At 43.3% G+C, this 19,093-nt stretch overlaps 1 protein-coding gene across 1 annotated transcript in view; it reads right to left on the bottom strand.

Annotated features, from left to right (window-relative positions):
* Positions 1–19,093, bottom strand: part of PREX1 (phosphatidylinositol-3,4,5-trisphosphate dependent Rac exchange factor 1) — a 1,235,108-nt gene that overhangs the window by 886,454 nt on the left and 329,561 nt on the right. The window contains exon 2 of the mRNA XM_069651281.1: positions 17,050–17,121. Coding sequence (XP_069507382.1) covers positions 17,050–17,121 — 72 coding nt within the window. The remainder of the gene's footprint in view (positions 1–17,049; positions 17,122–19,093) is intronic.

The raw sequence follows: 19,093 nt of genomic DNA, 5'->3' as shown, positions 1-19,093 counted from the left end.
CTCCTATTAGAAGGGCCCTTTTTTCCTACTGTGTGAACTTTGGTTGTTATATGTAGTAAATCCGGCAACCCGTAGGCCTTTTCTCAAATGAAAACTGCTTGGGGCTAACCCCTGGTAGGCACCTATAGGGCTACATTTAGTGGAGGGTAAGCCATTGCTGACTCGAGCCAGATACCCGACTCTGGCTCAGCTCTAGGCCGCCTGGCAATCAAGAGAGCCAAACAAGAACCAGGTCAGACATAAAGGCCAGTTTCCTTTCCCAGGGCGGGAGCTGGAAGGAGACAAAAGTGGGAGAGGATTGAGAAAGACCAGGAGGGTTGTGGGGACAGGGAAGGTAAAGAAATGGAGGGAGAACCGATGAGAGATAAATAGGGGGAGAAAGCAGATACTGGGAGGAACGGGAGACCAGAGCGGAAGTTGTACATATTTGTTCAAAAACGGGATGAGAACGAGAGGATTGTAGAGTGAGTGCCCTATGTGTAGCACTAGCCAATTTGTCTTCAAATGGCACTGGGGTCAACAGTGCTCCTAGAAGCGGTCACTCCATTAGATACAAACAGAGAAGATTGTAGAAGCCCATGCATTCTTGGTGGAACCCACTCACGCCAACATTTTCGCTGTGAATGGAAAAAATATGTGGGGGGGGGGGTCATCTTTTTAAAACATCACTTCTTGGAAGAGAGGCACAATAAATGTGGTGTACTGTGCAGCAAACACTCATCTCAGAATGCAACATACAATCTATCCTAGCTGTAAAAAGAAAATTACAAAGTCTTTGTCTGGGAAAACGTCTAGTAGAACTAATTGAATATACATTATTAAGGTTAGCACAACCTAGTGGAAACATGCCCCTGGAACATGCCCCGTGTTGTCCAACAGCAGCTGCCTTCTCTTGCGGTGCATTTGCTCTAGTGTGCATTTTACCACTGCATGAAATAGGCAGAATAAACTGAGCATAAAGAAACTGGGACAGAAATCGCAGTCTACAGGCGCGTTATAAATAACTTATCATATCATATTAGGCAGTCATGTGCTAGTCTGGGAAGTTGAAAAATGTTGACCAACCCTCTGCCAACAACACTTTTAAACATAATATTATGCAGGCTCACTCTAGAAGGGCCAAACTTTCTATAGTGAACCTTTGGATGGTGTTAGGATGTTCGGGGAACTCAACAGGTGTTTCAAATATCTGCAACCCAAATACACAGACTCATATCCCCTGAGGCCCATTCGACCCTTTATCCTTCCGAGGTTGAGAAAATGAGTACCACTAAATTGGCGAGTAATAATGCCGATTATTACAGTGCTTAGAAGTGGGCTGAATCTGGCATCAAGGGATATTGTGATGTGATCCTATAACCCAGACCGGTTCCAGCCTGAAGGACTACTGTCCAGTGCTGCGCAAATTAATAACACTTTCATTTTACTCTCTGGGAAATTACAATGTAGCCTTTTTTATTGTATAGTATACTGATGATCGTAACTATAGCAATGTTTATTAGACCACTTGTGTTATAAATAGCATGCTGCCTAATTTACACATTTTTTCCAATGGAGCATCAGCCTCAGGTTTGGCTCCTCTGACCACAGCCCTCGAGTGACACTGAGGGTCCGATGAAGATTCTGTATTCATGTTGAAGTTAAACTAACGTTAAAATCACACTTTTTACTGTGATGCTCCAAAATATCTTTCGAGGCCAATGCCAGGAACCTTTGGGATTTGGCTTGCTGCGAGATTGGTTGGCGAGTGTGCGATGTCAGTTATGAAGGGGTAAAACCTGGATTCATGGAGTAGATGTTTTTGTCACAACTTCTCCTGCCCAAAGTATACAGAATATTACTATAGCATATTATGGGGCTAATGGATACAACATGGTTTGTTAGGTCACATCTGTCATTTAAAAAATAAAAAAAAGTCAGGATGCCTAATACATATATACACTTTACAATGGCTTGGTTCAAGCTTTGGTTCTTCGGGCGAAACCAGACTTCCAGCTCGGCGCTCCCTATACATTTCTTGGCTTGCCCACCTCTAGCTACTTTAGAGATTATAATAAAATTGAAACAACGTTTTATATCTTGGCTATCATATCTTAAGGAACAGCTGAAATGTTGATTTCTTTTTAGAATTTTGGGCCAATCCTTATGGCCTCTTATATGATATGATAGGTTATTTATAACACGCTTAATACCCAGAGGTTTCTAATCGCGGACCCAGGGATCGAACCTGTGTTGCTTCATGTCGTCTTGCTTCCAAGGAGAGCACATTGCCGCTGAGCTATCCTCCAGAGACTGACTGGGTTGTGGTTCAAGCTAAATATTGGTCACGGGTAAAACTTCTTGCACTGTCCCTAATTTTGCCAGATTGTTTAGTCAACTATTTCCTTATAACCTGCAAATGGCTACCAAACCTATGTCTCAGGAGGATAGCTCAGAGGCAACGTGCTCGCATTGGAAGCAAGACGACATGGAGCACCACAGGTTCGGTCCGCACTTAGAACCCCTGGGTATTAAGTGTGTCATAAATAACCTAACCTATCATATCATATCAAAGCTGCCTCTACTAAGCCCCCAATCTGCACACTATACCCAAAGGTTTAGGTTAGGGAACCTGCCATCAATGAAGTGTGCAGCTTCTTGGAAAGTCTCCATCAACCAACACAGGCTTTCTTCATATAATAATTTAACAATGGAAAGAGTAGCACATTTTTGTTTCCGTACTTTGCAATGAAAATAGTTGCTTTCCCGAGATATTATTTGGAAGATGAGCAACTGTAAATCAGCCTTGTTGATGTGGTAGGCCAGAGTCTGCCGGCGTTCAATTTGATTAAGTAATGCTTATTTTTGCAGACTGGGCACCTAGGGCACGGTCCGTTACCATTTAGGACTAGTGGCACGCAAGACTACCACTATTATAGAATGGTGTAGACTAGACATTCAATAAATATTGCAAGGGACTTTTGCGTTCAGTTGAATGTACACATTATCTAATATCTAAATATTTATAATTACAACTTGTACACACACAATGCTGAATCACGATTGGTCTGCACTAAAGGAAGTGGGGCATTTCTTTTGATGTGCCCTAGCTGTAGATCACTTTATGTGAATTGTCCTTCTACTATACACTGGGATTGGATCAAGCATGAAGGCGTGGTTAGGAAAGGCTTCCAAAGGCAGATAGCACCAGATCTGAAAAGCAACCAAATTATACTTTAGAGATTAGAGGAGACAACAGCTAACCAGACTCTGGGGGCTGTTCTTAAGCAGCACCAGTTCATGATTGATTGCATCGATAAAGAGCACCCCGATTGAACTGTGAAAAAGATCATATCTTCAATTTAAGGGAAAATACCAGAAAGGATGATGGCCAAAATAAAGTGAAAGAAAAGGCAGTTTCAAAAGAGCATGAGAGGCAACATTTACAAATTATGTAATTTGGTGGAGATTTCAGGCTTCATGATGAAAAGGACACCTCTGTCAAACAACGCAAAATGTGAAAGTGCGCGCTTCCACAGTGTCAAAACGTGCAACCATTTCCAAGGCCTGTACATTGAATTTAGGGACTGGCTTTTCAGAGAGGAAGGCAAGGCTGAGAACTGTGTACATGCAAAAAGACTGCATTCACATCCCAAAAGAATTCAGCAGACACAAAACACAAACTTAGTGCTATGATCCTGGATTCCTGAAAATCCACTGGTTTCAAACTTGTTCTTTTTTTTTAAAGGTTGTGGAAAAATCTATTTTACATATGTTTCATGTTAACTAAATTAACAGAAAAGGTCCTATTGGAAATGTCACATTTTATTATGCATTGCATGTCTTTCACTTCCAATCGGTGTGTGCATTTAAAAGTCAAAAACACGTGCTTAAATGTATTGCTGGATGTAGCCTGGGGGTAATTTGAAACTGTTAAGAGAATAAACGTTTGTATGGCCTAACCCCAGTCCCGAAATGTAGTGCCAAGATAAGGGACCACTCAGGACTATTTAATTCATACCTTAGGCCTCAAAACCCATTAGGCTCCAGTCATGGGATTTTATTCGATATTCTGTACAGAGCTAGAGAAACCTTGCCTGAAATGTTTTCAGATTAAGGAGAAGAAGGTGCTGGTGATGTATGAAAAGTGACCCCTGGTAGGCAAAGTCTGCAACAGTACACTTGCAAAATGAACAGAAAAAATAACATGTGTACATTTTAAACAATTCTCTAATCATATGAGGCAAGCACTGTTCAACAATGGACCAGTTGCAAAATGTAGGTAGAAAATATGTTTTTTTATATAGTTTAAACCCCACCTGGGGTGTAATGGAAAAACATGGAGATGAATGGAAAAATAGAGTATTTCTGCTCATGTGCATCGCACAGAGACAGGAGGCAAATGCAATTTTGCACACTGATCTACAAAATAAAGTTAAGAGTACACTTATAATCTCCAGCAAAAGATAGGAGAAGGTCTGTGCCACAACTACGAAACCAAGGAGCCAGCGACAGCAGATGGGTACGTATCACACTCCATGCTTAAGGAAAACAGCCTAAGGCAAGGCCACTCATCTGCACGCATCTGCAACCATACTCCATTCCCAATGACATATTACACAACACCTCTGCCATCCGAATGCAGCTACCTAGACCCCACAACAAAAATTCGATCTAGCAGGACACATAATGAATCTACTACTCTCGCACTCCATTCAACTTCAAAGCACCCATCCACCTGCCAGCTCCATATGTGTAGCTAGTGGGGACTTGGCCAACTCTACCCAACTTTGCTTTGGCTAAAATGCACACACTCATTCTAAACTACTCTGACAAATTTCCCATAAATGATTTCGGTCCCCCAGAGGGCATTCAAACTATAGTGTGTTGGCATCCTAACAATGGTAAAATGTGTTTTACAAATGATGATGATGATTACCGTGATACTGAATGTATTAATCTCATACATTCACATCAGAGGTTAAGACATAAAAACAAAATTGCCTTTTCATAGTAGAAGCCTTCTACCGTCCCATATATGTCATAAGACTTGTGAAGCCAGATCTTACACCTGAACTGAGGGGAGGAGACAAATTTATAAATTGAGCACGGACAGATAGGATAAGGATATGATTAACATGGGCAGATGAACACTGAGGATTTTGTGGATACAACCAGAGATGTCTGGGGAGAGCTGGGACCATTTGAAGACTGGTTTGCAGAGAGGTTGGAGAGAGAAGCCCTCACAGACAGATGTGCTGCCCCCACTGAGTCAGTAATTCCAGATTGAGTGAGACCTTGCTGATTCACCACAAAAACAAACATTCAAAAGTAAGTAGAACCCAGAGAAACCCCCAACATTGCCCCTAAATTATACATGATAAAATCCTGGGAATAAAGTGGGCTGGCAATCAAGGCAGATGTTAATAAAGCAAAGAGACATGTTCAGTGTTAGATGTGATACCCTACATCTCCTATTTAAATTGAATATAAACTGACTTGTAATTTTTTCAAGGCTCAATGCATTTTGGATTGAAAGGCAAGATTAAAACTGAATGTACGTTTGGCGCACTTGAATCCATATTGCTTCTGTAACCTTGGGCAATACTAAATAGAATCCTTTACCCATGCCAACAAATATTCACACAGGCCTTAGTGTTGTTGTGAAACACTATTGCCTCCTGTGATATCATGATTTGAGTCTAGCCTTAAATTATACATTAGTCAAATCAGAAATTAGCACACAGAAATCATATTCTTTGAAACCAGTGAAAAGAGAAACGCCTGCAATCTCTTATCTAGAAATCTGCACAAGTAGATCTGTGAGTAATGTGAAAGGGTAGGGGATTGTAAAATTTTACTGCAGAAGATCCAAATCACACAGATTGAAAACTACACGCAGGCACATTAAAATATGTGCTTGACTGCATAGATTGACAGTTGCACATGTACATAGATTGAAAGCAGCATCCACGTGTTTATAGGAAATTGCCCACACATGATCAGAGAAAGCTGTACATCCATATTCTGAGACAACTGCACAGACGTGTTCACAGCAGAGTGCAAGAATCCTTGAGAGTATTTTTTTTTCTGAATTCAAGCCCGTGCAATGCATGTTTAAGCTGGCTATTGCCTACATTTAAATGGCCTGCACATAGCCAATACATTCCCAACGCAACCCTTGTAAAGGGCAAATGAGTGAAATGAATATGTTTTAAATGGTGTTTGTTCAAGTAACTTTTCTCCAATACAATACGTGTCTTGATACTGCAGAAAACCAACTGTTCCTATAATATCTTGAATAGGTTCCATTGGAAGATTCGAACGCTACACTGGCTGAAAAGCGGAATGTGATCCCTGAAATATATTGTGTTGCTTAGATGGAAGCAAAAGAAATGTTTGGAATGCCTAGTATCCTTTACGATTTATATATAGTTGCTTTGAATGCTTGCATGAGAGGCAGTAGCGAGATTCCTATAGGCAGGTCAAATATGTGATTGACCAATCGTATTTGTGCCTATAACAGTGTGGAGAAATCTATGGTGTAAAGCTGGATATCACCTTTATTAAAATTTGATTATATTCTTTTAACTACATTTCAAATTTTGAGAAATACACTTTTTATTGCCCAGAATTGTGGAATGGGACAGTATACCTGGGACATGAAATTATTCATATCACACTTATAGGAATCTGGAATTTTAACGTGTCAAAATAAACATATTTCTACAAACTGTCAACTGATACAGAGGAAGGAGTTTTTAAGATCAAGGAGTAGGAATGAAGATCATTAATGACCAGATATAAGGTATTAAATGCACAATGGGATATGTAGAATCACATTATGAGACTGAAGAGAAAAGAAAAAGCCATCAAATCTCAAGAAGGACTTTTCCAACAACAAATGGCCAAAAAAGACGACCGGGGCCATTTTGACAAAATGGGCACCCATGGGTGCTATACTGCAGCTGCGAACGCAGCCCACGGTAAAAAACACACAATCCACCCAGATCCACCCGGCCCAGAGGGGGTGTAGCCCTGATCTTTCCCGAGTGGATTTCTGCCTCCATCATCCCCACTCAGACTTGCTGCTCTTTCGAATGCCTTGTCTGCAGGCTCTCTCTCTCTCTCTCCTAGCCACTCTCTTACTGTTGCTACCCTCTACCCGACCCATGGTCAAATCACCTCTTTTCTCTCCGAGTGGGCTGACCTCTCCTCCTCCTGCCTGACCTCAACCACTCAACTCCTCCTCCTTGGTCACCTAAACATCCATCTTGATTCTCCCTGTTCCTCATCTGTGCTCTTTCGCGACCTCTGCAATTCCCTCTCCCTTTCTATCCTCTCCACCCCCAGCTCGACTCACTCTGCAGGTCACACACTTGAGGTCTTGATCTCCTCTGGCCTCCCTCTCTCTATTCCTCTGACCACTCATCTCCCCTGGTGTGATCACTGCCTCCTCTCCTCTAATCTCATTTCTCCCTCTCTTCCCCCCAAGCCAAGCCTACCCCAAGATTGCCACCTACCGTCTCGGACATCCGGCCCATGAAGTGTGTGTCAATTGAGGCTTTCGCTGCCACCTTCTCTCCCTCCTCTACACCCCTGGCTGATTAACACCCTGACACAGCCCTGTCCCTGCTCTACTCCTCTATTTCTGCTACTCTTGATGCTCTTGCCCCTGTCACAAGGATCCATTTGAAGTCCAAAGCCAAGTGCAATTCTTGGTATGACTCCGACCTAGCTACACTTCAACGTAAGTGTAGGGTGGCTGAGAGGAAATGGAGGAATTCTTGTTCATCCTCGGACAAACTGGCCTGTCACCTGCTCCAACGGCAATACCGACTCTGTCCTCTACAAGAAGAGAGCACAAATTTAAGCCTGCGTCTTTGCAGCATCTAACAACTTAGCCGAACTCTTTAAAATCTGCAAGGATCTGGCCAACCCTGCTGCAGTCTCTACCCCTCCTCTTGCCTCCCAGGCTCTTTGCAATGCCCTTGCCTCTCACTTTATCTCCAAAACCCAGGACATCCTGTCCGCCCTCCCTCCCACTCTTCTCCCTTCTCCGCCTCCGCTTGCTGACCCTCCTTCAGCCATCCCCCAAACTCTTTCTCACCCTTTCCTCTTTTCTCCCCTGATGAGGTCACTAGACAAGTTCAATCTATGAAAGCCTCGTCAAAACAGATTCATCCCTGTTCCTCTAAAACCATCAAGGACGACATGGATACCCTTGCTCCAGCCCTTGCTGATTTTTGCAACCTCTCCTTTACCTCAGGATCCTTCCCCTCCCCTCTGAAGCACTCCCCTTGTGCATCCTCTTTGAAAGAAACCCACAGCTGATCCTTCTTGTCCAACTAACTATCGCCCAATTTCCATTATTCCCTTTTGGGTAAACTCCTGGAAAAGCTGGCCATCACTATGCTTAAACTTCATTCCGATTCGGTTGGTTCTCTCCATGACCACCAATCTGGCTTCTGAGCTGCCAGAAACATTGGAAACTGCTCTCCTGAACATCCGTGAAGATCTGCTCTCCAACCTTGAATCTAACATTCCCTCTGTCCTCATCCTACTCGATCACTCCTCTGCCTTTGACACGATCAACCATATCACCCTGCTCAACAGTCTCTGCAATAACCTGAGTATCACCGATAAGGCTCTGGCCTGGCTGACCTCTTTCCTCTCTGAATGAGCCTACGACCCTCCCAGGTCCAACTTGGGTCCTTCCTATCCTCTATCTCCCTCTCTACCTGTGGTGTTCCCCATGGGTCTAACTTCTCACCCTGGCTTTTCAACCATTACCTAGCAACTATCGCCCACTGAATTGCCATTTTCTGCTCAAATTTCCAATGCTACACTGACAACTCATTTTCGGGCTGCCCTCGTCCACCTCCTCTCCTTGTCTCATCTCAGATTGTCTAACTGCCATTCAAGATTGGTGTGTCACCAGCGATCTTTGTCTAAATGCCAACAAGACCGAGATCCTCCTCATCGGTACACCTTCACCATCCTTTTCCCTCACTCTCTGGCCGGCCTCGCTTGGCCCTCCTCCTACCCCTGCCTGCGAGGCTAAGAACCTTGGGGCCATCTTTGACTCCACACTTTCCTTCTTCGCCCACATCTCTGACGTCTCTAAAAAGTCAAACTTCCTACTACACCTCCTCAGAGGTACTCTGCCTTTCCTCTCCTTCCCCCAGAAGCTCACTGTCTCCCAAGCTTTGGTTCTCTCTAGGTTGGACTACTGTAGCCTCTTTCTAAATCTACCTGCCTCCTCTCTCTGCCCTTTACAACTAAGCCAGAAAAGGACTGCAAGACTTTGTCCTTTACCTCAAGCCCTGGGATCGTATCTCTCTAGCTCTGAAATCCCTTCATTGGCTCCCAGTGGTTGCAAGGATTACATTTAAAACCCTCTGCATTGTCCACAAGGCTTTCTGGGGCCTGGGTCCAAAATACCTTCCACTATCACTCTGTAAATGCCTCCCCTCTAGAGCTCTTCGCTCCTCTACCTCTAAGTCCCTCAGGGTCAGTCGTTTTTCAAAGAAACGAGCTTGGGATAGAGCTCTGTCTTCGGCTTGGGCCTCCCTTTTAAACAGCCTGTCTGCCACTCTGAAACGAGAACCATCTACGGTTCCGGAAGCACCTCAAGACCTTCCTCTTTGCTTCTGCCTTTGCCCCCCCTTATCCCCTGCTGATCTGTTTCTGTCTCGGCACTGTGCACCTGGCGACCCTCCTCACCCTGCCACCCTCCTGCACTGCCTCTGGGCCACCCCTTGCATGGTACCCGTACTCATACAGTCCCCCGCCCCCTATTCTTCTGTACTTATCAGACATACCCTGTCTGCCAAACCCAGCACTTGCCACTTGCTGGCTGCACTACCACTGTTTATTGCCTTTATTTATTTATTGTATTTATTATTTATCTCTTTCTCCCTGTTCCGCACTTTCCACTTCTCCCCCTTCCATGCACTTTTCCCCTTTTCCATGTACTTGCGTGTTCTCAATGGCACTGGGCCTAGTTATATCGTTGTTTTTGTTCTCGTCTGTTCCCCTCCCTTTCCTTGTCGCGCTCTGAAACACTTGTGTATTAGCGCAATATAAATAAAATACCCATTCAATTAATGCAGAATTAAAAAGACGAAACGGATAATGGACAAATTGGAATGTGTCATTGAGAAATACTGTCCTTTGAGCTTTAATGTTTTTTGTTAACTAATTCACGTTTTTAATTTAAATAAACGAATTGAAATGCATTGACAGGATTCACTTTCTTTAAAAAAAAGAAAAATCTAATTAATCACCAAAAAAGCTGTTTTACCTTTTTCATTTAACTTATTTTCAAACTATTTGTTTATTATTCCCTTGAACAATACTGAAATCCGTTTTTTTATCCAGTATTCTAATATGGAATTACTATGGGGCTTGGCTGGTTATTTAAATCCCCATTGTTTTAATTCTTAGCAGCCTGCTCTTTAAAAGCAAAGCTCATGAAAACTGCATCACGAAAGGGTGTTCATTTGTACAAAATAACGTGTTCATTATTGGCAAACCAATAATAGAATCACAATGTTTTAAATTAAATCTTAATGTCTTCATTTGGTTACTCCATTATCACTTCTTCACTAGTATTTATTCACTCTGGTTATCTTCGATTTCACACGGATTACTTCAGGGAAGCCCGCGCCATATTGGCTGGGTAGTAAGCAGTATTAAGGTCTACACGTCAATTCAGCTTATATGTCGATTCTTAAATATTCTTAAATTCTGCTATGACTCACCCATTGACCTCAAATGCACCATGTTGGTGTACTGCCATGGAGAGTTGTCAATTAAGCAATTAGTATCTCGACTTAATCAAGCGGAAAATGGAAACGCGCTTCCCCACACTTCTGAGACAACTTGACGACTCAAAGGTATTTCTGGCCACACAATTATATCCAGGTTCAGTTTCCTTGAAATTATTTTCAGTCAAACAAAACCTAAAAAGGAGTTCTAAGTTTAAAACGGAATCGGGCGAGGTGGGGGCATAGGGAGCAGGAAGCTTATTAGTGTGCCATTGTGTATGTAATGCCTCTCACCTACCTTCGTGTCAAATGTGGCCAGGCGTGTGGGTAAAAAGATCAATGGATGATCATGCCCTGTGAGCGGCCATGTTTCACTCTTATATGTGTATAAAAGATACACTTCTCATTCTCTAAACAGATAGAGCTGGTACATTCTGGAGGATGCGTTGGCCCTTTAGTCCACCACCGACCAGTAGGAATCTTGGTTGCACCTGCTGGCAGGTGGACGGTGTGAGGGGTTCACAGATGAAAAGGAAAACTAATCTAAGGGATAGTATCTGGGAGGAGAGAGCTAGTCTATACCAAGAAAGGTGAGGCATGCGTGTTATGTGCAGTGGGTGAAAAAAGCCCATACTTGAGAACCAGCAGCACCCTCTAAGCACAGCAGAAAATAATGATTCCTCTGTTGAGGCAGGCATGGACTGAGTTGGTTTCAGAGGTTGGAATGTTCCAAGAAGACATGGGCTGGCTTAGTTTAGAGTATGTAGTTCCAGTGATATGAGGGCAGAGATCAATTGTTGAGGTCCCCAACCCCTTCCCATCAGAAAGGAAAGTGTACTATTGCTCATTCAAGGCGATGCTTCTAGGGTTGAAGATGAGGTTTTGGGGAGAGCGTTGCACAATGGTGAGCCCAATCATGGAGGTGGTGACTTGGCCATTGTGAAGTCCCTACCTGAAGACTAAATTGGCAATCACTGCGTTGCATGTGTAGACCTATCACAGGGGCATGCCACAACGGTGTTAGCCACCACATACTTCATCTCTCCTCATGCAGAATAGCGGTATAGTGAGCCCCATCGGAGTTCCCCCACTCTCTCCTGGGTGAAGTCCTGCCTGGCGTATTGTGCCTCAACAGGAAGCGGTGGTCAAATGGTTGGGACGCCTCATATCCCATGGGGGGGAGGGTGGAGGCAAGAGTACATTAATGTTATTCCAGGTTAAAGAAGCCCACTGTAAGAGGGGGTGGGGTTAGTATTATAGAACCCTGAAGGAAAACATGCAGCAAGCAGATAGTACTATGCAGGAAAATATGCCATGAAAGAGTCAAATTTGCAGACTGCTTACTATCTATTAAAGAGAGAAATGAAACTGACGAACTCGTTTAAGTCCCATTAATTGACTTTCTTCCTAGAACTTACTTCATTCTTTTTGTTTCAGAAAACGCTATATTTATTGTAGATGTTTTCATTTCACAGCACCAGGACAAATCAGTCAAGTTCTACCACAGGCATCAGTGCAGATAAGAATTCAGACCTACCCTTACACGACATATAGTTTGGTCCTTGGGTTCGAGATCCATACATCCACCCCCAACCCCCCGCCCCTCCGCCCCAAATACAAATTGTGCATAAAACTAAAACAAAGAAACAACGTATACTTCTATGCTAATATTTTTACATAATAGGGTGCCAAACAAAAGCTATAAATGTAATTATTAAATGAAGACTTCCCAATGTTCTATATGATGAAGGACAAAATAAATGTGTGAAAGACGGCAAAAAATACGTATAAACCATAGTAGAACAGATAGTTTAAGTACCAATGTATGAATCCCACGTCCCTGGTCTTGGCCCCGCCTCTTCTGCTTGTAGATAACCTCTCTGCTGCAATGTCATCAAACTCCTAGGGGAATGTCCAGCCCCAGTGATGTGGGAGGAGCTACCAATGTGTGAGAGCCACCCCTTGCAAAGAGCTTTATAAAGCAAATTTCGCAAATTTTAATGGCAAAAACCTCTTACGTTTTAAATAAACCACCGAAAGTGAGCTTATAAACTTGCAATACTTTTGGTTTACCAAAGGGGATTCTCTGCAGCAGACAAAACAGTTATGCGCCCTCACAAGCGAGGGGGGGGGGGTGTGTGCGTCATTAGACGCCCAGCAGAACGGCTGTTGAGCACAGAAATGAAAGGGATTGCTATTCAGTTGCGAGGCTGTTTATGCAGTCAGATGGGTGGTGGGGGGGGGGGTTTGAGGAGAAGGCACAAAAGCACCTCAATTGCCGCTGCCAATGGCACCTAGAAACTAGCGGGACATCCCACTTGATTTGCCTCTACAACAGGCAGGCACGGTAGAAGCAATGCAGGGGCCCTTTTCAACATGATGGTTGGGGGAACCCCTCGCTTTAAGCGGAAAACCGTCTGGGGCACCCGGAGGTGGGGGGCGGTGCATACATTATAATGTAGACAAATATAACCAAGGGTTAATGGCCACCAATTATCACGAGACGGCCAACCAGCAGGGGGCTGAAACACTAAATGCCAACCGATTGTCACCTCGTTGTCTTTTAACACTGGTTCCTCCACATCAGCCCCTTGCTGACAAAGAAGAATCTGTAGCTTTTCAATGGGCATTTCGTTTTCCAGCTGGTTGGCCGTCTAATCGGTGGCTATGAACTCCTGGGTGTGTTCGTCAGCACTCGCATTGCAAACTTCATTTGTTGGAGTCCTTCAGGTTGGCACTTCCAAGTGATGGCGTGAAGGGCTCCGACAAGTAAAGCTGGTAACGTGAGCGCTGCAAAATGCACATGTAAAGCCACAGAAAGAAACATAAAAGGGAATGCATTGCCGTGTTACAAGAATGCTGAAAAGCAACATGGGAGTGGTTGCTGTGACCCCCACAACCTCCCCAAGAGGCTCTAGCCCCTTTCATTTTTAAAATTAAAGGTTGAAAAGCTTTGACGATCCCTGACAACAGTATAGCACATAAATGGGGATCAGAAAGGGGTTGCAATGCAGACTCACAAATGAGGCCCCCAGTGGTTCCATCCTTACAGGGCCACTTGAACTTGTATAAAAGAAATGTGAATATTTCTTAAAGGAATTTTCCAAACACCGAAAAATAATGCAACGCAGGAGGTAGGTGGAGATGTGTTTCCCCTCTCCCAAGAGGAAATAAAACAATTTACCAAGACTACCACAATTAAACATTCCCAATCAAACAAAAAGTATTTAGAGATGGGGACAGACATTAAAAAAAGGAGTACAAACTAAAATAATAACTTTTCATTTAAATACATTTTTGCAAAATCTGTTTCTCAGAAAGAGGTCACTGAGAAGCACTAGGAACGCTATTTTTCATACAAGGATGGACCACCTCTCTACTTTCCAACTCTCAATGACAAGGCCCTATTGACTAGCCTCTTAAAGACTGATATTATATGCCACCCCTGAAACAGCACCCAAAACCATGCTATTGCCCTGCTACATTCACCTTTGTGCCCGAGTGCATTCGCCCTTAGGCAGAAACCTTACAGATAACGTTTACAGAAATGAAGTATTCGGCCTCCTCCAACTTCTCATCTGACACATAAGTACATGATCGCATGCTCTAAAAACCGTTACTTATGCCCACAGGTCATCTGCCATTCTAGCAAAACTCTGATGATTAAACGGTTCATCAGCATACTGGAGTATTGAAACAGGTTTGCGCCTAGGCAACCCACAACTCCTTAGAAAGAACAACTGAATGTTGACACCCACACACCATGTTCAGTTTCCCAGGTGCACTCCATCATCTCCCGCCACAAGACCAGACGACTCGCAGTGCACCACATCCTTCTAGGAGATCCCAATTCGGGAGCTGACATCCAACCATAAAGCCTGTCCTCTGCAACTTGTGTAAACCACCTTCTCCCACAGCCTCCCTCTACTTGCTATCACAACTTTGTGTCTCCAGCAGCAAACCTCTAAAGTGCATCCTCACAATCCAAGCTACTGCTTCTCTGTGATAACAGCTTTACTAAAAACACCTCTCTTACGGGACTGACCGAATTTGGCAAGAGTTTTTTTTTTTTTTTAATTATTTCCTTTTATCGCATGGCGCCCTTGCAACTCACTGATATCCCCTTTGTACTTCTTTTGCGCCCTGTATTTGAATTGCTTTTGACCCCTTCCTCAGATAGATTTTTAGGTGGTCCTTATTGAGAAAGACTTTTTTTTTTAACTTCTCAGTTATTCTTTTCTTGGAGCCCCTCCTTTAGATGCTCTCTCACTTGACCTACAAACAGCCTCCACGGGCACTTCAAAGAAGTGCAAGGAAACTCCCAGCAATCAGACCAAGAAAATACAAACCCCTCTAGCCTGGTCCTTGCAGACAAAGCAGCCCTTTTCTCATTCCAGACACACTGGCGCCCCCATCATACCCTCCCCACTGTATGGGCATCATTCTTAGCTCTCCCTGGCATAACACATAGATGATGTCATTCTCTGTTTTGCCCTTTATCAGTTCCCCTCCCCAAGAGTGAGCCTAGCATCCCACTAATCAATCCAGTTCACAAAGGATTTAGAGCCCATTTCCCTGCACATCTGGTAGTTCAAATATAGTGGCCGTCATTCTGGGGGGCGCCAGCATCTTAGATCTTGGTTCATGTATTGGCATCCCAAGACCTCTGCCTTCTCTCTCAGGAACAAGACCTTGGTAGTAGGCCACACCCCTTCCCTTCTGCAACTGTACACATTCCTACCTAATTAGTTCAGAGGCCTAACTGATGTGAGGGCATATCGGTATTCTTTGCCACGCCTGGGAATCGAGATGCAATGGTGAGGTGAGTGATATCGCATCATGGCCGGCATTTTTTTTAATCTAACTGACCACCTTCCACCTAGTATTGTTTCTTTTAACTATGCATAATGAAATTCTCTTCTACTGACTGACACAACCTCCCCATTGCATTTGTTAATCCGATGCTTGGCAAATAAATTCAAAAGTATAAGGTAACAAAAAATCTGAGGTACTTGATGGTGCCACAGTTACCAAGTGGCCCGTGCAAAGTGTGGAACCTTGAGTCAGTCCTAGCTTTTCACTTTGCATACTGGGACTTGTAGTTCTGCCCCCCCCCCTACAAAGACGGTGATAAAGGACATATGGATCATTGTAATCGAATACAATGGCTATATAGGATTTATGCCAAACGAAAACGGTTTATAACAAACTACGAACTTTATAATTGTAGACTTTTTTTCCCTTCCTTCTGTGTCCTCTCGTTTGAAGTGTTGTTCACTTAATTGTGTTTTTTCATTATGCTTGATAGTATGGTATGTGTGTGCTTTATGTGTGATTGGGAGTCCAGAAGAGAATGAGCATTGTGTGGGCAACATTTGTGCTCCAGGATAAGAAAATATGGGGTTGTAAGTATGAATGAGTGGTAAATATATGATTTTTGGTTATTACGCTTTTTTAACAACTGGTACTTTAGAATACATTACAATTTAGGACAAATTACGTGACATTTTCTTTGAATCTTATTGATTAATATGGCTACAGGGCACACTGTCTTTGTGTATACAAAGGGAAAGGCCAGGACTGGCTCGTGATGTCACGTGACAGGGGTCCACTTGTTAGCAGCTTAGCTACAGTGCCACACAGCAAAGCCAAACGCGAAGCTTCACCATCCGAGTTAAGTGCTCTTTGTTGAGCTTTTTTTAAATTGTTTTGTAAGTACTTAGAGGTGCTCTTTGTTGAACTAATGGACATTAATCTATCCACTTACACAATTTGAATCCTTGCCAGTGTCCTTTCTGTGGGCCCATGCAAGCCGCATTGGTATTTATATCTAACGATTCTAGGTGCTCTATAGATCCCCGGCACTCCTTACACTGCAGTTTGCATCAGGGAACCCTTTAGTAAAATCAATATCCTGAAGGCGTTCGTTTATGACTGGATGCGAGTGCGGGCTTCTATTGTATTCAATGTATTGAAAGTTAGAGCCCCTGGCCCGCTGCAGGAAGGGGCGGTGCTCTTTCTAGTGCTGGAAGTCCTTGCACCCGTGACTGCATGAGGTGTAACGCTTCACCTGAAATGGACGCATGTCATTCGTATGGCAGGCTTTCCGCACTGATCTGATTCCTATGTGTGCATTGTTTCCAGACCAACAGCTCTCCTGCTGCAGGAGAGCCCAGTTCAAAGGTTCACACCGTGCAAACTAAGGCAAAACGAGCTTAGCAATGCAACAACGCAAACATGTTTCCCAGAGCAACAATTTAAAAACGTCTACATATATGAGTGGAGCGCACCCGCATACCTTAACATTTTCTTCCGTGATGTACTTCTCGGCTTTGTCCACTGCGTTCTGTTTAATCCGGTGCAGAAATGCCTGGGGAAGAAAAAACACACAGTGTTAGTTTGCTGTACCCTTATTTACTTAATTGCCCACCTGCAGGGCGCTGCTCCCCATCTCCGAGATTCTAGCGGGCCAATCATTCAACACCACTGCCTGCCAAGGTCACCCCCAGGAATACACGGGGCGGGGGGGAGGGCGGGGGGGGGGAGACAGTGGAGTCCAGCATATAGTGGAGCATATACTTTTACCAGACCTGGGCTTTAATTTTAATGTCTTAAGCATTCTGGGGGTTGTAGTCTTCACTAATGTTAATGGGACAAATCACACTTCAGTATCTGATACCAATAACTTTTAAAGAAAAGTCCAAAACTTGACGAATTGTGTTCAGGTGACATGGAGGCATCTCACCAACGTTTATTTGCGGTACCTTAATAGCACTATTAAACCATGCTTGCACCAAACCCAGATTACGCAAACTATTTTATCAAGTCCGTAGAGCTACAATTGCGTGAGAGCGGTCATGCGTAAATGAAGTGCAACTATTTGCAAAAATGTGACAATCCACTCCACAGAAATATTTCACTTTTCTTCTTAGAAAACAGTGTAAAACTTACAGAGACAAGCTGGCAAATCAGCAGCAAGAACAGCAAAGGAGGTACAAAAATAACCGTGCTCCACCAAACTCGAGTCAATCTATCTGTTCTGCATCCCTGGGCGTTAAGACGTCAGTGACAGCTGTGTTGCCGCCGCCGGCCTGTGCTTATAGTGGCTTCTTTTGTGCATCATCAATGGATCCAGGCAGAGGCCATCTTTGAGACTATGCAGTTCTACTTAGATCTGCTAGGGAACAACAAACTCCTCTGGTTTCTTATTAAAATGTACTAACTACTGCGAGAGATCCTCCAAAATATTGACTCAAACTTTGAAAATGTTATCTGCAATCCGTTGCGAACAACAACAAAAAAATGCTAGATAACGATTGGAGCCTTACGTTAGATACCTTCCATTCTTATAGATCCATGAGCCACCTATCACACGAGCATAAGAAAAGAGGATCCCTCTCCAAAATTCTAACTCTCTTCCCTAACAGATTCCATTGTGCCCTACTGTTAAGGTTACGATGGAATATTCTTCCCACTTATGACACTCTACTGAGAAGAAACCAAATAAATTTGGTGGAAAGCCTATGTAGATTCTGTCATTTAGAACATGAAACGACTAAACATCTTATCCTTTACTGCACACAATTGAACGATCGATCTGAGGAACTCTTTTTCTGGGCCTTTTGAAGGATCTATATTCTGGTTATCCCACTGAACTAGTTTGGAAACGTTGCCTATGCGTACAAAATACGCAAGAAGGTCTGCCTCTTTCCAGCTTCCTTGAGGGCCTCCAACTAGACCGCCCCAGATCACTTTAGGGGGATCTATGCCTGATGGAAGCTTTATTTCTACCCTCTTTCTTCTGTCTTCAGGCTACAAGGTATTGCTGATATTATGAATCTTTGTCTGAATCCTCTCGTATTTAAGTTCATTTTTACTGATATATTTTTAGTGAACCTTAATCGGGAGGTACACATGAATTTGAATTAATTTTTAATGATTCACTTTTCTCTTTGTCTTAAAGTTGATACTTATACCTATTCATGTTTCATGTTTTTCTCCTCGGTTCTCTTTTGTTGACTTGTTGATATTTTATTTTTATATGCATTCTGATATGCATTTTTGCTTGATCACATGTCAAATGTTGTAATTATGTCGGAAAAGTATCTTCTTTCTTTCTTGTTTTTAGTATTCACTGTACATTTTGAAAGGTTTAATTAAACCAAATACAATAAAAAAAAAAATTGTTAATCTTGGATCTGCGCGCATGAAGAAATCTGCGCTTTCTTTGGAAAAATCTGTGCAACTGATTGGGAGCGTCTCTTGTCGTGAGGGTCCTTTCAGGTGAAAATGGCGCCAAGGCTTAAACATTCCATTGATAAGAGCAGGAGTTGATTGTTTTG

The sequence above is a fragment of the Ambystoma mexicanum genome, chromosome 3p (assembly GCF_040938575.1).
Source record: "Ambystoma mexicanum isolate Mex_15411 chromosome 3p, UKY_AmexF1_1, whole genome shotgun sequence".
Taxonomy (NCBI): Eukaryota; Metazoa; Chordata; class Amphibia; order Caudata; family Ambystomatidae; genus Ambystoma; species Ambystoma mexicanum.
The sequence above is the reverse complement of the archived record's forward strand: the minus strand, read 5'-3'. Positions and strand labels throughout refer to the sequence as shown.